General features: G+C 34.3%; 1 protein-coding gene across 7 annotated transcripts in view; it reads left to right on the forward strand.

The window, feature by feature from the left end:
• Positions 1-21591, forward strand: part of RAPH1 (Ras association (RalGDS/AF-6) and pleckstrin homology domains 1) — a 131141-nt gene that overhangs the window by 77265 nt on the left and 32285 nt on the right. For all 7 annotated transcript variants that reach the window (XM_027873600.1, XM_027873595.1, XM_027873596.1 and 4 more), the window contains 6 exons: positions 3926-4003; positions 6434-6593; positions 10567-10688; positions 11882-11947; positions 15198-15341; positions 17832-17942. In XM_027873600.1, the coding sequence (XP_027729401.1) occupies positions 3926-4003; positions 6434-6593; positions 10567-10688; positions 11882-11947; positions 15198-15341; positions 17832-17942 (681 nt within the window). The remainder of the gene's footprint in view (positions 1-3925; positions 4004-6433; positions 6594-10566; positions 10689-11881; positions 11948-15197; positions 15342-17831; positions 17943-21591) is intronic.

Below are 21591 nucleotides of genomic sequence, written 5' to 3' on the forward strand. Positions count from 1 at the left end.
GAAAATGCAGTGCCAGTCATTTTTCTTATCGGGAATAGCAGTACTCTCCATTTGTATTGTCATGATAATAATAGACAGGGAAAAATAATAACATCAGTTAATAATAATGTTGTTCAGTTGTTTCAGTCGTGTGCAACTCTTGGTGACCCCATTTGGGGTTTTCTTGGGAAAGATACAGGAGTGGTTTGCTGTTTTCTTCTCTAGCTCATCTTACAGATGAGGAAACTAAGGCAAACAGGTCTAAGTGACTTGCCATGGGTCATACAACTAATAAGTGTCTGAGGCCAGATTTGCACTCAAAAAATGAGATTTCCTGACTCCTGGCCTGGTACTTTGTGCACTATGGTGCCACCTAGCTGTAATAGTAATAATAGCTCACATTTATGTAGCACTTTAAGATTTGCAAAGTGCTTTTCAAATATTATTTCATTTTATCCTCATGACAACTCTAGGAGGTAGGTGCTATTATTATCCTCATTTTATATTTGAAAAAAATAAGGCAGAAAGAATTTGTGACTTGTACAGGGTTACACAATTCTTAAATGATGGAGGCTGAATTTGAACACAGGTTTTCCTGATTCCTGGTCTAGCACTCTGTCGACTGTACCCAGCCACTGCTGGATATGTGAATGTGTTCCTGATTCTGGCGCCCTCTGACCCCGAATGCCATTATTCTATTAGCAACTCTCAGTGACTGACTGAAAAAGATGTTAGTCCAAGAAATGGCCATTCTAGGCCTTCCTATTTTCCTCTGCTTTAGGGAAGGCATTCAAACTACTACTGGATGCCTCAGTCTCATAAACTTTTCTCATTGTGAATGTCCTATCTTTGAACTCTCCTTCATGGCCATAAGGGCTGTGACATTTAATTTCAGATGGTGGGCAGTCAGTGATATCCATCAGGTATGTGACTTCTTTGGGAAGTTGATATAAACCAGTTTTCATCAAACCTTGAGGCATACTAATTCACCTCCCTAATTTTAGTATGAGTTGTTCTTGGGTTAATGATTTCTAGAATTAGTGACCTCAAACTTTCTGTTTCCATTTCCTTTGGCTATTGTTGCTTTTTTCTCAGAGTTTTCAAATTTTTATACAAAAAAGAAAATGCTCCAGAGCTTTACAGCATTTTTTTTTAGTCTACCTCATTGACTTTCCTAATTATAATCAAGAGATCTCGACCCTGTTTTCGTCCGTAATGCAAATTGGAGGAGGCTTGGTTTTTGATGGTCTTTGATAGCTATGAAAAGAATTTTTCAGGAGACAATGGTTTGCTTTTTCCCTTTTAGTAAAGAAAAGAAGGTAAGGTTATTTTTGTCTGTTTGACTGTTATTTATGCTTAGGTTGACCGAAAGTATGAAATAAGAGAGGAATTGAGACAAAGTACTGAGAGACTTCAAAACCTAATATGTGGTATGGTGGTGTTGCTGCTGCTATTTTTCCCTGGGGTTTGGGAGACATATTGTCAATAAAAAGATATTGGAAAAAATCAAGACAAATTAGGGAAGCCTAGATTTAGAGCTAGAAGGAATCATGTAATTCAAGCCTCTCATTTTACAAATAAGAGAAATAAACCCCAGAAAAGAGGAATCAGGTGGCCAAAAGCCACACCAGTGGTAACTGAGCTAATAGGTAGACTAGCTAGGATTCAAACCCAGTTCTTTGAACTCTGGAGCAAGCTCTTTTTTGAAACCCAGAAAGGCTGCCTGATTTACATAGGGTCTCATGTGCCTGATAGACAGCAGTTAGAGTTTGAGTCAGTAGTCTCTGATGCCAAATCAGTCCTTTTTCCACTTCACCATGCCTCGTTAAAAAAAAAATTACCAGCTCTTTTAAGTATTCTGAACAAAACTCATCATCAGTGAATATTTACTAACCAGTCTTTTGGTACTGTGTGGTATTAAGTATCTTCTTACCCTGTTTAAGAAATATGTCAATTTGAATGATGAAATCTTTTCCCCTTTTCTGTGTGAGGTCATCTTGTTCAATTTCCAAAGGCAAGAAGCATTCTTATAACCTAATAGCCGTAAGCAAAACATGCCCTCTAAAGCAGAAAAGAATTTGTAAACACTTTGTTGGAGAAACACAGAAAAATATTAACTAACCTAAGGATTTCATGTAAACATTTTCATATATAATTTTGCCCCACTGTTGAAGTTGAATTTTAAATATCTTCCATTAAAATATACAATGAAGAGTCAGCTATGTTTTACTGATTTATTTGGATGAGTCAATCTTCATTAAATGAGCACACCTTTACAAAATCAATCAATCTTATCTTATACCTCAGCACCTTCAAAATAAAATGCTCTGTTCTTTGCCTAGCTGAGTTTTCAGATAGTATTTCAGGCTGGAGCTTTATGCTTTTGTTAATTCACCAGCTTCTTTTCAAGGATCAGATTCCTGGTGAACAAGCCCACTGCTCTCCCCAGTCTACTTGTTTCACTCACACTGTCTAACAGAGTAGTAAATACAAAGCCTGAAACAGGGGAGGCAGCCTAGAGTGTGGAGTGACGCAGGTAAAGAAGAGAAGAATTGCTCTCAAGAAGGAGTTAGGTGCAGTGGGTTATGGCTAGGACAGGAGTTTCAGCTACTGGTGCAAAGGCATGGGACAGATCTATTAAACATAGCAGACTTTCATTGCCCTGATTTTTAATGAAGAAAAGTATATGAATGGTTTTTGGAGCCAAGTACTTTAATAGAAACTTTCTTTAACCACTGTTTTAAAGGACTTAGCCATGTAACTGTAATCTAGGTTGTATTTGGGATAGGGGTCAATTGGGAATTAGAAGGGAGGCCAGTGGAAAGGAGCCAATGGAATTAAAAAGTTTGGGCTTTGTTCCTCTTAAATCTCTTAAAGTTTTTCTTTAGATGCCTCACCTGCATTAGAAAATTTTTAAATCATCCTTTACTAGGAAAGGTTTTATTTTTTGAGAGTTTTTTTTTTCTTTTTTAATTTGGAGATTACTGCTACAGTGTTCATATGGCCTATTCTTGGAAATTACAAGTAAGTATGGATGTTAGCATATAAAATATTCTTTTAGGAAAACTAGAAAAATGGTTAAACCATATATTTAATTCTTGGTCATTTTAATCTAATGTTTTGGGAACTTCTTAGACATACTTATCTAAGAAGTTCCCAAGACACCAAATTGAGTACTTTGGAAATTCTTTTGCAATCAACTTTTTTTTTTTTTAACCTAGCAAAGGAATGAATACAGATCAGCCGGAATTTACTAACATGAAGTACAACTAACTGACTGTCTTAGAAGGTTAAAAACTTTAAAAGCAGGTCCTGTTTTTATGTAACAGACTGTACTTATTTTTGTATCGTTTTTAGAATGAAAATATGCCTGTATTGTAGTTTCATATTTAAAAAAAAAAAGACAGACATTACTTTTTCTTCTAAATATAATTTCTTGGGAATATTGTCGCAATGTAACTGAAAAAAAGTTAGCTAAGTTCAGCTGCTGTCCTTTGCAGAGAGTTTAAATTCAAAGAGGTTTGCATTAAGGGCAAAGATTTATTAGCAAACAAAATCAACACTATGCTTTAGCTTATAATATCTTGGGTCTATATATTCCCCCATAACTTAACTATATGATCTTCATATTTTGATAGAATCAAATTTAGCATAATCTTAGAATATACAAACTTAACTGCTATACTATAAAACTAATTCATTTTGGTGACTAAACTAGTCTGTTGGGCATGGTAGATTTTGTAAAAAGCTATCTTCTGTAAGAACTATCCAGATTTTCATTTTTTTTCTTTCAAAATATATATTCTGAACTTTTAAGCATGGGGGAATTGTATACTTTTAAAAATTCATTCCCCAAACTAACCCTAAGCATTTTTTTAAAAGCCTAATTTTCACAGTATGCTAATCCTCTGGGCATTTGTTTATCTCAATTGTCTTGTGTTCACAGGAAGAACAGGCAGCCAAAGTGAAGGCAGAAAAGATCCGAGTGGCACTGGAGAAGATTAAAGAAGCCCAAGTGAAGAAGGTGGCCTGGGGCTTCAGGCTGGCTTGGGGTTTTATTAATTTATAAAATGTCTACTACGACATAATGGATTTTGGGGGTGTGTTACGAAGGAAAACAAGTTTAAAGTTTTTCTGAAATAAATATTGCTTGAGACCAGCCTAATCTTAATTAGATTAGCAGCCTGGTTCATAATTTCAGCCTTGTGTGCTTCAATACAATCCTTAATAGATAACAATCAGATAGTCTACTTGCAGGATTGTTGACAATTCATTTCAGTAAACATATATTAAGCACCTACTGTGTGCCAGACACTGCTAGGCACTGGAACAACAAGCAAATTAAAGCTAGTTCTAAGGGATTACAAGTATTTGTTTCTATATTTAAATTTTTTTTAATTGCTTTCGTCATTCTTTTAAAATAGAAGACAGTAATCTCCACTTTATAGGAACCTGTCAGAAGTTGCTACTTGACATATTTCACCCAGGAAACTAGAAATATTGCTACAGATGCAGTAGTTGATAGAGAACAGGAACCTCATTTATATAACATTACACACATGTGTGCGCTTTTTAAAATATTAGGGGGGTTCAGCCCTTAATTTAATTTCTCCATATTGTTTTAGATAATTTTCCGCAACACCAGTTCTAATACAAATTTCAAATATTTTACTGCTTATTTCAAACCAGACTTTTTATTTAGGGTTAGGTTTTTTTCCCCCTTTTCTTGAACTATAAAGAAAATACAGCCAAACGAAAATTTCAGAAGAGAGCCATTTTAATTGTATGTTTGTGAACTGTATGTCAGAATGGCATAGAATTAGAAGTGTATTCAATTAGCCAGGGGACTAGAAGCTGTGGCAGGGTCTGTCTACCAAGCTGAAAGGCCTAGCGAACCAAGCTAAGGTCAGAGGCTTCTCAGAAGAGAAGGCAATAAATACTCTGAGCAACAGCAATGGGGGTAACTATTAACTAAAGCATTAGTTATGCTTAGACTGCTGGAGTCACAGACCTTTTGAAGTAATGGATGTTAATTATCGGGGGGGGGGGGGGGGGGGGGAAGGACTTCTCAGACCATTTATTACATTAGCCAGTTTGGAACTCTTAGAAGGCTTGCTAAATTTATGTAATTGATTAGGTTATGTGCCTTGCAGATGGCAATGGCCAACAGATGTTATTTCATTTGTTAGCAATGCCTCTGTTCACTTGATGACATTTAGGCACATGTTACTTTTCTTGGCTAAACTTTTAATATGTCTTTCTGGTTAATACAACTTTCTAGTTATTGCAACAAATTCAGCAAACTTTACAAAGTGCCTACAGTATGTACAGTAGTGTGCTCGAGGCTGGAGATAGAATAGAAAGAGTCTTTAAGGAACTGAAATTGTAATGGGGAGGTAAAACCTGTACTACAAGGACAAGTATAGAGGAACTCTGTAAAGAGAAAGAGCTTCACAATGGGGCAGCTCAGGGAAGACTTCTAAGAGAAGGTGGCCCCAAGCTGAACCTTGAAGAAAGATAAAGATTCCTAGGGGCAGAGTGGAGGAGGAAGTACATTCCATGCATTTGGGACACCTTGTGTAAATGTATAAATAGAAGAGGAGATAAAATGGCAAGTTCAGGAAATGGCTAGGAGTTCAGTTTGGTTAGAACATGGAATAACTTTCTTAATTTTCAACCAAAACATGTCCTTAAAAAAAAAAGCCTTAAAATAATTCAAGAACACAAGTATTGTAAGAATCTATTTTAAGATTTTTACCCTACCTTGTTTTGAATTCTATATCCTTTTTTTCTTTATATAGAAAAGGCAGCTAGGGGGCAAAGTGGATAGAACACCAGGCTTGGAGTCAGGAGGACCTGAGTTCAAATCCGGCCTCAAACCAGACACTTTTGACACTTACCAGCTGTGTGGCCCTGGGCAAGTCACTTAACCCTAATTGCTTCACACACCAAAAAAAAAAAAAAGAAAAGGCCTGCCATTTTTTTCACTCTTTTCCCCCTCCAATAAACAACAAAAACCTCATTCCTTCAATTTAGTTCATCCCAGCTAGATATTAGGAGGCAGATAAGCCAATAAAGTAAAAGGATGATAAAGGTTTTTGTTGATGATTATATTTTAAGAGTTTTTTTGTTTTTTATTTTTCTTTTTAAGAAGCAGCCTGGTATAGTAGAAAGAATGCTGGTTACAAGGCTTTCTACTCTTGCCCTGTAGTTTTAATTTGGGCTGAGGTGCTTTGAACCTCAGTTTCCTCATCTATAAAACAGGAATAATAAAGCCCCTTAGGATTACTATAAAGCTCAAATGAGATTGTATATGTATATATATTTTATGTGAATTGAATATAGATTTTCAAAAATTTAATTTTTATTTAGATATTGTTACTAATAAAGAATGACTTGGAAAAAAATTACTTTCATAATGTTTTTTGTTTTTTAAATTTTTTATCTGTTACAGCTTGTAATTAGAGTCCACATGTCTGATGACAGCTCTAAAACAATGATGGTAGACGAGAGGCAGACAGTGAGACAAGTACTGGATAACCTGATGGACAAGTCACACTGTGGCTATAGCTTAGACTGGTCACTAGTAGAGACCATCTCCGAATTACAAATGGGTTAGTAATTTTGTTGTACTAGTCTTTTATATCTTTTTAAGATCAGTTGTCTTACTCTCTATAAAAGCATACTTTAAAAATCCTATTTATTGTTATAAATTTGGTTGTAGTTTTTTCATAATTTGGATTTTTTTCTCTGTGTTTATAGCATCTGATTCGTCTAATTGTTGCTTAGATTATAATGTAATAGAAGACTATTAACCATATCCATGCCATTTCACTCACGTCTTTATTGTGGACAGAACAAAGCATGAAAAATACTATATTTCCTTAGAATTGTGTACAATCAACCAATCATTTTATCCTAATACAATTATGCTCATGTTGCTTATGTCTGATTTTTCAGAGATAAATGGAAAACCTTTTAATGGGAAGAATATAAAAAGGGTCTTACATCAAAAGTGGTTTTTGTATTATAATTTTAGATTCCCAAAGTTACCTTGATGCCATTATGGCATTATGGTAAATTTAATTTCACCTTACTTTTTGTTATTTTATCGATTTATTTCCATTGTTGTATAACATATAACATAGCTTTGCAAACTATAAAACACTATATATATAAAAATTATCGTTGTTGTTATTCCTGTGTGACCATGGGTAAATCACTACCTCTCTTTTGGCCTAGATGACCTCCAGCATCCCTTCTAGTTCTAAATCTGTGATCTAATGATGATGGTTTTAATGGAGGAAGTCCTTAATATGGTATTGAAGAATAAAATCTCTTACCAGAAACTACTTTAGCTTCTATAAGAGTGTAATATAAGTCCAGTGTAAATGGCATAGCAGATTGAGCTCTGGACTTGGGAGTCAGGAAGACCTGAGTTTAAGTGCTACCTCACATATTAACTTAACTGTATGAACCTGTGTGAGTTACTTAGCCCCTCACTACCTCTTTTACCTCATCTATAAAATGGGCATACTACTTCACAGGAATTGTTCTGCAGTTTCAAATGTGATAATTTAAAGTGCTTTGCAAATTTTTAAAGTACTATGCAAATATTCTCTATTATTATTATTATTATAGCCCCTGAATCAATAAATATTCCAAAGTAAATACTCACTTTCTAAGAAACTAATCTTAAGTTTTTTTCCTCTAGAGTTTTTTACCCTCCAGTATTTCCTTAGGTTTTTTTTTTTTTTTAATTTAAATAGAGCTGTTAAAGTTGCTAGTGACTATTGATTTTTAATTTGTATCCTTTGGAAATTAGTTTAGATGAGGAAATCTGATTGGCCTGTTTTTTCCTTCTGTGTATAGGTAGTGGTGAATATTGAGCATTGTTAAAGTCAGTGCTATAATTTACTAATTTTCTAAGTATAAATCAATTGGTCGGTAATTTTTAAAGCGCCTTCCATGTATCAGACACAAGGCTAGGCACCGGGGATAGATAGAAAGATAAAAATTAAACAGCCCCTGCCTTCAAGGAGTGATATTTTATCTGGGAAGATAACAAGTAATTTTGTAAGTATATAAAAGTAAATGCAAAGTAATGGGGGGGGGGCTCTAAGTGGAGGATCAGGAACTGCCTTATGTACAATATGTGCTTGAGATGAACTTGGAATGAAACTATTGATTCTAAGAGGCAAAGGTGATGAGGGAATGCATTTGAATTGGTGTCCTACTTAAATCCAAAATCATATATTTTTATTTAAAATGGTAATACTAGTGCCTCTGAAATATATTTTGATGGCCTTATGGTAATATTAACACTAATACACCTTTGTTGATCCAGAAACCAAGGTGCTGTTGGAAATAAAAATAGGGGTTCTGGTCTTAGAAGGAATCACAAATTAAGTATTCATACCCTATACCCAAACCCACTTTTAATTTGGAAAGGTTTTTCAAGTAGCCTTTTTTCTTGACCTTTTTTCTTCCATTATATCTATATGTCTATCCTTCAGCTGCTTTATCATATTATTATTTATTTAATAAAATTTCCTTGTTTCCTTTTTTTTCAAGCTAAAAAAACTCATCTTTGGAGATTATCTCAACACTATAGGAATTGGCTACTTCTATTAACCATGTATGATGATTTACTTCATTAAGGTAGCAATAGTTGCTTCAACCATGGTGTGCTATAGTGATTTTATATTATTTATGCTGTCACTGGCACCACAAAATTTCATAAAATTTTAATGAAAATCATATTTTGTGTGAGTATGTTTTAAGGGGAGGAGTACCCAACTGACAAGAATGTCTAAAAGTTAGAATAGGAATGCCTTTTCATTATTCATAGCTACTTATTTGTCCATTGTGTATGATAGATAGCCTGATTATGTCTTAATATGTAGCACCTATTGTTTCTGCAACTTAAAGTTAGGAACATTTTTTTGTTTTTGTTTAAGAAATAGTGTTTTGAAGATAGGCTTAAAATCCATCTTAATTTCACACTCCCATTTATAAGGTTATAATGAATCTAAGGTTACAATGATTGCTTCATCTAAAATTAAGCTACCTTTGTTTTATATAGTAATCTAAATTCATTTAATAAACTGTTGACCATTCTTAAATCTCATTCCAAATCAGCCAAACATTATTCCTCTTCAATACTGGCTCCTTCTGATTTCCCTGTTTCTTTAATGGGCACCAGTCACCTAAGTGACTGGTTTTGGTTTTTTTACTTTGCTTCATTCTTATCCCTTGCCAAATCTTAGGAGCTTAGGGCTAGAAAAACCTTTCATTCTAGAAGCTGGTTTAGTCCAGAGATGAGGAAACTGAAGTTTGAAAAGATTCAAACTAGGTCTCCTGAGTCCAAATCCAGCATTCTTTTCACTGCCCTGCCAGGTATTCAGAGACAACTAATTCATCTTCATCATGAACATCTCTGAACATATCACATTTTTACAAAATCAAAAACCTTCCCCAGTGTTTACCAAATAAAACCCAAGCTCTTTAGCTTGATAAACAAAGACCTCTAATAATCCGTTTCCAGCCTCTTTCCCCTCCAACATCTATCACAATGACTTACATATAGCATAAGTTAAATATTTGTTGAATGATTTCTCCACATCTTGAATCTCAGAGTAGAAAGGAACCCAAGTACTCATTTAGTCCATCATTGTGGTAGATACTTAATAATAACTGAGGAAACAGTCTGACCTATAAAATTTATTAGCAAGATAGGTATAATAAACAGTTCAATAGACTTTCCAGTCAGTCCAAAGAACCTGAGTATAGAGTGAACCAAATTTTTATCTATTAAAAGCAATCAAATAAAACTAATTAATCAAAAGAAAACAATTAACCAGGATAAAATATTAATCTGATTTCTAATTTGAGGAAAGATTAGGGACCTTCCAAGTTAGGAAGAGGAGAGCAAACTGGTACAATTCCCTGAAATCAGAAATCCCGAGCATCTGTATTCAATCAAAAGAAAATGGAAAGAATAACTGATGAACCAGTATGGGACCAGTTTTCAAATAAGACATATGGGTTGCTTGAGATGTATAATTGTGAGAAAACTCTTTACATCAGTCTTTGGATCTGACTGGGTCTCTAGTCATTATCACCTAGGGCTTTAGTTAAGGGTCTCTAAGCAACAGGTTGAGATGGTCCAGCCTCCCAGCTATACAGAGTTAGGTTCAAACAATACAGTAAAGTTTTATCATAATTACATAAAATTTTATTCCCATAATTACATAAAATTTTATTACAAGACAGAAATTGGACTAATCCTGTAATTGAACAGAAAATGAACTGAGCTAGATCCAGAATTGAGTCATAAGATGGAGTCAGTGGGGTTCACTCAATTCCCACAGTGTTTACTTTAAGTTTTCTTCCACCTCCTTTGTTTAAGGGAAATTTAAGCCATGTAAGGCTGCTAAATACATTATGGATCTAGCATTAGGATGCTCAGATCATGTCACTCCTTACCCAGAAGTCTTCAATGAGTACTAGACTGTAATGTAAAATAATCTAATTCTGAGATTGTTACAGCAATGAAGTACTAATAAAACTTTGTCATTTGGGCAGAGAGAATCTTTGAAGATCATGAAAACTTAGTTGAAAATCTTCTAAACTGGACAAGAGATAGTCAAAACAAGCTTATCTTTGTGGAACGTATAGAAAAATATGCACTTTTCAAAAATCCCCAGGTAAGCCTAAAAAATTTTCTAAGGTTGAAATATAGTTTATTTGCTTTTCTGACCTAATCAAGTAACTGTTTTGAAAGATGGACAATCTGATGACAAGTGTAGAGCACTATGGCATGACTTGCTTTCTGGCCTTTGTGGATACCCTAAGGATCAAAACACTAGCCCTCAAAAGTGATAAGTGCTTATCCGCATCATAGGGTGACAGAAGTAGCTACTACTTTTCAACAGCCTCTGGGCTTGAACATCTTTCTTGAGAAATAAATGGCTTATAAATTAGCATCTCTGTCTGTTGAATGTTCATTGGATGACCCAGCTATGTACCTTGCAAGGAAATGATATTAAATTCTCCTTGGGCATTGTGGCTTTTGGGGTCCTTCACCTGACACGTATACTATGTTCATTTTGTGTTCTTTTTGTTGAAGAATTGTGTCACTTCAGTTGTAGTTTCTTTGAGCCTTAGTTTACTCATCTGTAAAATAAGCTGCTTGAACTAAATAACCCTAAAGCTCCTTTCCTTGTGTAAATCCTATGTTTACATTATCTATTTCAGTGCTTTTAACTTGATTTTAGTACTTCGTAATGGCAAATACTAGTATTTTTCCTTGGTGAGAAATAGCTGTGTTACAGTAGAAATAATAGTGGAATTGAAGTCAAAGGACTTGGATTCAGATACTATCTCTGTTATGGACTAATTGTGTAACCTTGGACAAGTCAACTAACCTCACTGGGTCTCAACTTCATCTCTTAAGAGGAAGGAAAAGTTGAACTATGACACCTTCCTGATTCCCTCTCAGATCTTAATACTAAGCATGTAATTGGGGTTAATGTTTCATAATTATCAGGAAAACTTACTGATATTACACTTTTCAAAAATTAACTGAATAAATAAAATTCCTGTTAATTTCCAATTCCTATTATTTCAATTAATACTAATGAGAAATATCACCAGTATTAAAGGCAAAAGGTATTTGTCTTAATATAAAAAATATTATTAACCATGAAGTATCATTTCTGCTGAGCAGTGGCAGACATCTGGTGGTGCTAGTGTTTAGTGACAAGGGAACAGAAAAGATTTTTTTAAAGGAGGCAACAGCATGCATGTGATAAAGGAATATGTAGAATTTAGGTTTTTAGTCATAAACTTTTACTTTATTTTAGATCCTTAAATTTAATGTCTTTGTTTTCTCTTTCAGAATTATCTTCTGGGGAAAAAGGAAACATCTGAGATGGCAGACAGAAATAAAGAAGTACTGCTGGAGGTAAAACTGTAAATGCATTTTTAAATGGTATTTTCAAAAATATAACTTGAAAGCTATTGTTACATATACAGTACTTGAATCTTTTTTTCATGAGTATTTAAAACAGCCTTTTGCCAGAAAGGGTTATTAGCAGAAATTGTATTTTAATTGTTGGAGTTTTATGTTGCCAGGATTCTTTGTATGTAACCATAGTAATTAAAAGGCAAAGAATTTTTCAATTTTGTGAACTTTCCTTACTTTTTAAGAGTAAGTTTTGTTGATAACTTTTGTATTTATGTCACAGTCATTTTTGTATATTCATCACACCTTCCCCCACCCCCACTTATTGAATCCTGCCTTGTAACCAAAGAATTTAAGCAAAATTAACTCACATAGCAACCACTTCTGGCTATATATACAACATTCTACACTTGTACCAATAGTACTAACTTTTCCACCAAAATGAAGGAGGGAGATGTGTTTCATCATCTGCTTTCTGGGATAAAGATATTGATGACTTTGATTTCTTAGAATTTGACTTCCTTTTAGAGTTGTTTTCATTTATATTATTATAGCTAGTGTGTAATACTGTTCTACTAGTTCTGCTTGTTACACTCAGTATCGCTTGATGTAAAATATTCTTAACATTTCTCTGCCTTTTTCATCATTTATGATGTCCAATAATATTCCTTTATGTTTATTTTTTTATGTTCAGCCAGTGTTCAGCCACTCCATAAAAAAGGGACACTCACTGTGTTTCTAGTTTTTTGCCCCCACAAACAGTGTGATGAATATTTTGGTACATATAGAACTTTTCTCTTCTACCTTTGACTTCTTGGGTTTTATGACTTTCTGAGTCAAAGGATATGAACAGTTTACTTCATGGTTGATGTTAAAGCAATTATAGTCCTACCAACATTGTATAAATGAGCTCTTTTTCATAACCCCTTAAACATTATTTCTATTATCTTTGATACTTCCTTAATATTTTTAGTTCTCTGGGAAACCTGTTTTTCATTTGTTTTTTCGTTTTGTTTTGTTTTATTTTTTACCAAATTTTATTCTGTTAACCAGAAAGCACAACTAATATATAAATTCACTAGAGAGGTTTCAGTTTTTTTTTACTATGACTTTTTTTTTTTAAAGTTAGGCAACGGGGTTAAGTGACTCACCTAGGGTCACACAGCTAGTAAGTGTTATATGTCTGAGGCCAGATTTGAACTCAGGTCCTCCTGACTTCAAGGCTGGTCCTCTATCTACTGCGCCACCTAGCTGCCCCATGACATTATTTTTAAAAGTAATTTTGTTGTGTTTTCAGGTACAGTCCTTTCGCTGTTCTATTTTGTTTATGGAAATGCTCTTTTATTTGATGTTAAGAATAATTTTATTTTAAATTTAAATTAAAAGTGGCAGAAAAAAGAAAAGTAATCTCTTTGGATAAATAAAGTTCAAAAGAAGAAATTCATTTTGATTATTTCTGGTTGATATGTCAGAAAATTAAAGTTCAAGAAATTAGTATTTTAGAACACTTTGTTTTTTGGTGGGGAGTAAGGTGATGTTTTAACAAGAAAGATTCTTATTAGATTTATTTTCACCTCTACTGTAGTTTAGCAAAATTTCTCTTTGCAATCCCCATTTTAAGTTCTTGCTGAGGGTGAGTGAAAACAAAATGCATTTTAGATTGTGTGTACCTTGGTGCTTTTATCTAGGCATGGCAAATTTTCTTCTACTACTCCTTCTTTTATTCACCCTCTCCCTTATCTTCATTGAGTTCTCCCTCTCTTGCTGAGGCTGGAAATGAAGGTGGCCACTCTCAGATGATCGATCATACTACTAACTGTCATGGAAACTTTGAATGGCTTCATTTCTGAACTGCTTCGCCCTTCCTTAAGCAGCCTGGTGGCCCTCTCTGTCTGTATTGGTGTTAGACCCCTCCAGGGGCAGGGCTGTCTATATTGGTGTTAGACTTAGTGTGGAAACCCAGTCATCTTTAGCTCAGTGCTGAAGGGAGCTCAAGTGATCACAACAGCCTCAGCCTCCCAGCATCAGGGTTCACAGGCATGTACCACAGTGCTGAGCTGCAGAGCATCTTTTTTCAAAACTAGCAAGTTTTTTTTTCTAATTTAGATTGGTATCTAAACATTGTAGATTAATATAAAGTCTGGTAGTATTACATAATATATGCAGTGGTTTCTTTAAGTATAAGCTGTCTGAACATTAAATTTTTAAAAATTTAAATTTCTGAAACTATTTTACTGCAATTACAATACATTATTTGGTTTTCTATTGAGAGACTTGTTTCTAGTTGTCATAACTATAACACATATTTTGTGAATGGTTAATTAGATAGTATAGTACTTCTGTTAAATGGCACTTTTAATTACATTTCATTTAATTATAATTATATAGAATATAAAATACAGGTTCTTAACCTTTTTTGTGTCAAGTTTGGTGAAACATGTAGTTCCCTTCTCAGAATAATGTTTTTAAATAATTGAAGGAAATGGTAAATTTTAATTAGAGGTTCATGAAAATAAGACTGTACAGTGAATACAGCACCAGGCCTGGAGTCAAGAGGACTTAAGTTCAAATCCAACCTCAGTCATTTATTAGCTGTATAACCCTGGGCAAATCACTTAATCCTGTTTGCCTCAGTTTCCTCATTTGTAAAATGAGCTGGAGAAGGAAATGGCAAACCATTCCAGGATCTTTACAAAGAAAACCTCGAATGGGGTCACAAAGAGTCAGACAAGACTAAAACAACTGAACAATAACATGAAATTAAAGGTGTAATTTTTTCCCATCCAAGTTCACAGATCTTTTGAAATCTAATCATGAACCCAGGTTAAGAATCCCTGAATTAGAAGGTTTACAAATTGCTTTACATACTAGCATGGGAAATATAGTTGGGAGGAGTTCCCCAATTCAGTTAGAATTTTTAGGAGACATAGGTGTAAAAGGATTAAAAAAACTACTGGTGTTTGTGATCATCCACATGAGATATTTCATGGGTGGGAAAATGTTAACAAAACCTAATTAAAACAGCTATAGTACTAGGCTTGGAGATAGGAAGATCTGGGTTAGACTTCTGCCTCACATACTAGTTATGTGACCCTGAGCAAATAATGTGTGTGCACAAGCGCACGCAATGGTTTCAACATATAGTAAAGGCTTTTGGTTTCATGTTAACATCTTATGTCATGTGAATAAGTTTTGTTATGACAAGCTAAGGATTATAATCCTTTCTACTTTCTACATTGTCCTATTTCAGGAGTGTTTTTGTGGGAGTTCTGTGACAGTCCCGGAACTTGAAGGAGTGCTGTGGCTGAAAGATGATGGCAAGAAGTCCTGGAAAAAACGTTATTTTCTCCTGCGAGCTTCTGGTATCTACTATGTTCCTAAAGGAAAAGCAAAGGTGTGTTCTTTAGAGTAAAAATGTTTAACTCTTTCATTGATACTGCTTTTGTTATTTGGTGGGTGGTTGTTGGTTTGGTTTGGTTTTGTCTTGATTTTTAGCCTCACAGACATTTCCCAGCATATTTCTCACAAAGGAACAACTAAAAACTGACAAAGCAGCCATCATTTCTGACCAAGAATACACAATATACCACACCCATAGCCTCCCACATCTGGGCCAATAGGAGAGAAATTTGTTTCATCCTCTGTGCTAAAGAAACAAGACTATTTGCTGAAATTCATCTGAGTTTAACTGCCTTTTAATGTTATTTTTATTTACAATAGCCATTGCATTTTGTTTGCTCACTTCTGCTTTTCTTCATTCTACATCAGCTCATAAAAGTACTCCCATGTTTCTTAAAATGCTTTAGGTGTGTTGTTTCTTATAAAACAGTTATTTTTGATTATGTTCATACACAGCAATTTGTTCATCCATTCTCCTGTTGATAAGTAATCATTTTCTTTCTAGTTTTTCCCACCTTAAATAAAGTTGCTATAAGTATTTTGTTAAATATAAAACTTTTTATTTTCTATCTGTGACCTCTTATATATATGGCCTGTTGTGGAATCATTGTGTATGATCAGTTTAGTAACTTTTCTTGGGTAATTCTAATTTTTTTTCCACAACATTTAGACCAGTATCGAGCTCCACCAATAGTATTAGTATGTCTGTCTTCCCACAGCTCTTCCAAAATTGACTATTTTTGTCCCTCATCTTTTCCAATCTGATAGATTACAGTAGAACCTTAGAGTTGTTTTAATTTGCTTTTTTTAGTGTTCTTAAGTTGCATACATGGAAAATTAAGTTGGTCAGTATTGTCATTTTTATTATACTGGTGCAACCCAACTAAAAGCACAGAATAATCCTCCAGCCATTTAATTTTTTTTTTTTTTAAGAAATATTTTGTAATTGAATCTAAACAGGTATTGAGTTTGCTTTGGTAAATCAACTCCCAAATATTTTATGCAAATATCAGATAATTAAAAAGCAGAGTATTGGATACTGGTGTAACACCAACTTCTCATAGTGATGACACTTTTAGATCTTAAACATCACAATTTACTTAACAGTAAAGAAATTGCTACCATAGATAGCAATATATTAATACAAATGCATAAATAATAAAATTTTTTACAATACACATAAACCTGGATTACACTGTCTCTCTGGTTCACTAAATAGCTGTGGTGAAGAGAGAGTACACATTTCAGAAATATTGCCTACCCATAAGTAATCAATATTTTAGCATTTGTCATCTTCCTCTTTTGTCATCTCTGCCAATCTGACGAGTGTGAAGTGGTACCTCAACATTGTTTTAATTTGCATTTCTCTACTTACTTAGTGATTTAGAGTATTTTTTCTTATGCCTATTGGTAACTTAGATTTCTTCGTATCTTTTGACCATTTATCAATTGGGGAATATTCTTGTCAATTTGACTCAGTTCCCTGTATATTTTAGAAATGAAACCTTTGTCAGAGAAACTTGCTAGAAAGATTTCTTTCTCCATTTCCCTACTTTTCTTCTAATTTTAGCTGTGTTGGTTTTTGTTTATTCAACACCTTTTTCATTTTATGTAATTAAAAATCTTCACTTTATCTCCTGTAAACCCTTATCTCATTTGTTCATGAATTCTTTTCCTATCCATAGATCAGACTGGTTGAACTACATTTAAAGTGTTGTGTTCAATTCTAGATGCATGCATTTTAGAAAGGACATTGACAAGGTAGAGTGTGTCCAGAAGAGTGAAATAAAAATGGTGAAAGACTTGCTTTTATGCCATCATGGAAAAGAACTGGGCATGTCTAGCCTATAAAAGACTTAAGAAGGATTGCTAGTTATAGTTAAGTATTTGAAATGTGCTCACATGGAAGAGGAGTTAACAGTTTGTTTTGCTTGGTCTTAGAAAATAGAACTAGGGACAGTGGGTAGAAGTTAAAAAGATAAAAATTTAGGGTTACTGTAAGAATTTACTAAAGAACTTGGATAATTATTTAGGATGTTGTAAAAAGATTCTTTTTTGCACATATTAGGCTACATGTTTACAGAGGTCCCTTCAATTCTGAAATGCAATGACTATAGGTTTGGTGATAGATAGCAGGTAAGTGTCATGAAGGAGAGGAGAATCAAAACACCAGGGCTTTTATACTTTTAGATCGGGTTGTTAATGATATTGCTGTTAGAACTGAGTATAAGTGGAGAAGGAAGCCATCTTCTAGGAGAAAATTAATGTGATTAATATAGTAGAATGAAAACATACTGTAGGTAGTTGAAAATATGGGGCAGGGCAACAGGTAAGAGATAAGGGCTGGCGATGTAAGCTTTGAAGATAGTGAGAGTAAATGAGCTTACTAGCATAGTGTACACAAAGAACATAGAGAAGCAGAGCTTTAAGAGATAGTTAGTGAGTATTTGATAAATTGTTGCTGACTCTTTTGTTTGTGTATTAGGTTTCCAGGGATCTTGTATGCTTTCTTCAGCTGGACCATATCAATGTTTACTATGGACAAGATTATCGGAACAAATACAAAGCACCTACAGACTATTGTTTAGCCCTGAAGGTAACTTGTTTGATAATTTCATAAGAATTTCTAATTGAAGTTGCATAGTAGATAGGATTATCTGTAATAATATCTTAGTAATGTAAGCACCCAAACTGTCTACCTAACATTATTTTACTTAGAGTTTAGAAGAGGAAAAAGAAAAGGAAGTAACAAGATTAAGAATTGTATATGTTATACCAGAACTAAGATTTTAGTCATAGAAATAGATGCTGACATTTCAGCATTATATTTTAATATATTTCAGACAATTTGATCTTATTTCTTGTTATTTTGAAATATACATTCAAAAAATTAAAATTAGTCCATTGTGTAGGATGAAAATTCTTTTCAGCTCCTGAGAATCTTTTTTTCCATTTAGCTGGTGTTCTTTACTTAACAGAACCATCAGAGAGCACCATGGTCTGAGTTTAAACTTCATTTCCATCCACTGCAGGAAGAACATTAAATTAAATCATTCCATTGAACTCCCAATTCCTTTATTGTACCCTACCTCTGAAATTTTGTTATGTCTTTTACTTTCTCCAGTCATCTCCATGAGGTTTTCCAGTCCAATTATTCCTTCACATTGGAGAGGGAAAAAAGCAAACATATTTTGAATAAATTTAGTTAGAAGCAACTTTAAAAATATATTACTTAGCAGTCATTTTTATTTATCAAGATATAATTAAACCAAATGTATTCACAAATAAAACAAAGATGTGCCATGTATTAGGATATTTAGAGGTGATGTCATGTCTAGAGTTCTGACTTTGGAATCAGGCAAGTTCAAATTCTACTTCAAGATGATTAAAAGCTCTGATTCCCTCCGCAAGTCAGTTTTCTTTTCTAAGCCTTCATCTGTAAGAGGGGGATGATAACAGCATCTGCCATCACAATGTTGTTGTAAAGATAAAATAAGATAGCATATTTAAAGGGTTTTGGCAACCTTAAAGTTCAGAATTTTTACCTGTGAAGCATCGATACAACCTGCCCTTTTTTTTTTAACGTATCATAGTTTCTCCCTTCTCATATCGTATATGGGATGTTTTAGGTGTTTTTCCCCCTCTTCTGCCCTGTTCACTACCACCAGAAGGGAAAAGGGAAAGTATGATTTATTTCTCAGCCAGGTGTGTACATGTATGTACTAGCAGGTACACGGATGTTGTAGTAAATCACTAGAATGCCGAAGATGATGGTTCTTAAGCTTTTAGGACTACAGACTAGGGCTAAAAATCCAAGAAGTCATCTACCCCTCTTGAACTTAATTTGACCCTTTCCTCCAGCATCTCCCAAATGAATGTCCTTTGCTTGCCTGATTTGGGGAGATAAGAGAAAATTAAAAAGGCAGGGGAGATGATGCATGAGCTCTAGATAAGAGGATAGTATGGTGAGGAATACTGAGAAATAGCAGATTTGTTTAGTGCTTTCAAACTACACATAGTGAATGTTTAGAAGCAAAGTCACAGCTTCTTCACTTTTCAACCCACACCCCAGACATTCACCACCACCACCACCACCACCACTACTATTGCTACTTCTACTTCTACTACACTACTACTACCACTGTTACTATACTACTGCTGCTGCTACCACCACTACCACCGCCCACTTGTGTTTTCATTTTTAGACAAATTATAAGCTAGAACTTTATTGAAAAAATCTTTCTTTGGTAACTAACAGAAAGGATTAGGACCTGCTTAGATTGTCTTTTTCATAGCCTTTTAAAATCTAATTTGTACCTTTATGGAAATTCAGTTCAGCAAAAATTTATTGAATCAAGTTGGCATTATTTGAACTAATCAACTCTAGTTGGCAGTAGACTTAGAGAAAATTATTCTAATTTCTGAGTTTGCTAATTGTTCTATACTGTAAGCACTGGTTCTGTTTGGTCTTCATGATAACATGTGTATACACTGTAAGTTAAATGGAGAGTAAAGGTTAAGTGAAAATGAGTCTATTTGCTTTTTTTTCTATTTTTTTATTTTTAGGCAATTGGGGTTAAGTGACTTGCCCAGGGTCACACAGCTAGTGTCAAGTGTTTGGTCTGAGGCCGGATTTGAACGCAGGTCCTCCTGACTTCAGGGCCGGTGCTCTATCCACTGTGCCATCTAGCTGCCCCTGTTTGCTTTTAAAAAAAAAAAATCACAATAATTCTTGGGAAAATATGGAATTTAGCCAACACAGGGTATCAGTTGCTCAAAGAAATGAGAAAAGAATTCATTTTTATTAGACATGATATGTAGGAAAGCAAGACTGGTTAATATTTTTGAGAAGAGTATGAACAGGAAACTTAGAAGTATATGTGATTTTTATATATGTGTGTGTGTGACATATATTAAAACCACTGACCTAATAATATGATAGGTTTATATATAAGCTATTTTTAAAAATTATTAATATGGTGAGAAACTGTTTTCAATCATATATGCTTCCATTTCAGTTACATATGCTTCTAAAGTATTGAGGGGGTGATTGGGGTAATATGCTTCTAAAGTATTGAGGGGGTAATTGGGGTAATTGTCTTTGATTTTCTAATTTAGAGTCATGATTTTATAGCATCACATGTTATGGAAAGCCTTTGATTTACTCAATGGAATTGTCTGTTCAAATATAATTTTAGGCAAAGACAAAGAAAAGGAAACAGTGAATTAAACTTGATTTTAGAAAAAGCTAATAAAAAATTCTATTATATTTTCCTCCTAATTCTTCAGTAGTGTGTGTTGCCTTTTACCAAGTCATCCTTCAAAGTCAATGTTATATTTAAAAAGGGATGAAGATGTGTGGTTTGTTTTTTTAATGTAGAGATTCACATAATACTTTTTCGACCATTATTAAGTCAAAGGATTTGAAATTGACCTAACACCCTTCTGCACATTTCGTACTCTCCACTGGCTGCCCTTCTGTGGATTTTTCCCCTCCTTCAAGACTGTCCTTCATGTTAATTTTAACCTACTTTTATCCTTGTTTGGAAAAAGTTTAGGAGGAGCCAAGATCAAATAATGTGATTTACCCTGTACCATAAACAGCGAAATGGGCAGCTAGGTAGCACAGTGGATAGAGCATCAGCCCTGGAATCAGGAGGACCTGAGATCAAATCCGACCTCAGACACTTGACACTTACTAGCCATGTGACCTTAGGCAAGTCACTTAACCCTGCCTCACCCCCCCCCCCAAAAAAAGGCAAACAGCAAAACACTGCTAAGGACAGCCTTTATGTGCTGGTGAAAAAACAACTAGCAATTTAATGGATTGTTATATTTACCTTTCTACTGCTCAGGTTCATTGTTTAAGTGACATTTAGTAAATTAAGTAAACTGTAGCCTTTAGTAGATAAAATCTTGCTTCTCAAGTTTTAAATTTCTATATCAAGGAAATAACGATGATAATCTGGCATTTATATAGTCCTTTAAGGTTTGCAAAACATTTTACATGTGATATGTCATTTGATCATCACAACAACCATATGAGCTAGGTGCTGTTATTATCTCCATTTTTACAGATGAGGAAATTGAAGTAGGCAGAAATTGTGACTTGCCCCTGGTCACATAGCTATTTGTGTCTCAGGCAGGAATTGAACTCTCATCTCAGTGGAGGTCCAGTATTCTATTCATTGCACCACCTATTTGGCTCAGTGGTAGGCTCTGTGGTGGTGGTGGTGGTGGTGATG

Source organism: Vombatus ursinus, unplaced genomic scaffold (genome assembly GCF_900497805.2).
Source record: "Vombatus ursinus unplaced genomic scaffold, bare-nosed wombat genome assembly UNPS02014802.1, whole genome shotgun sequence".
NCBI lineage: Eukaryota > Metazoa > Chordata > Mammalia > Diprotodontia > Vombatidae > Vombatus > Vombatus ursinus.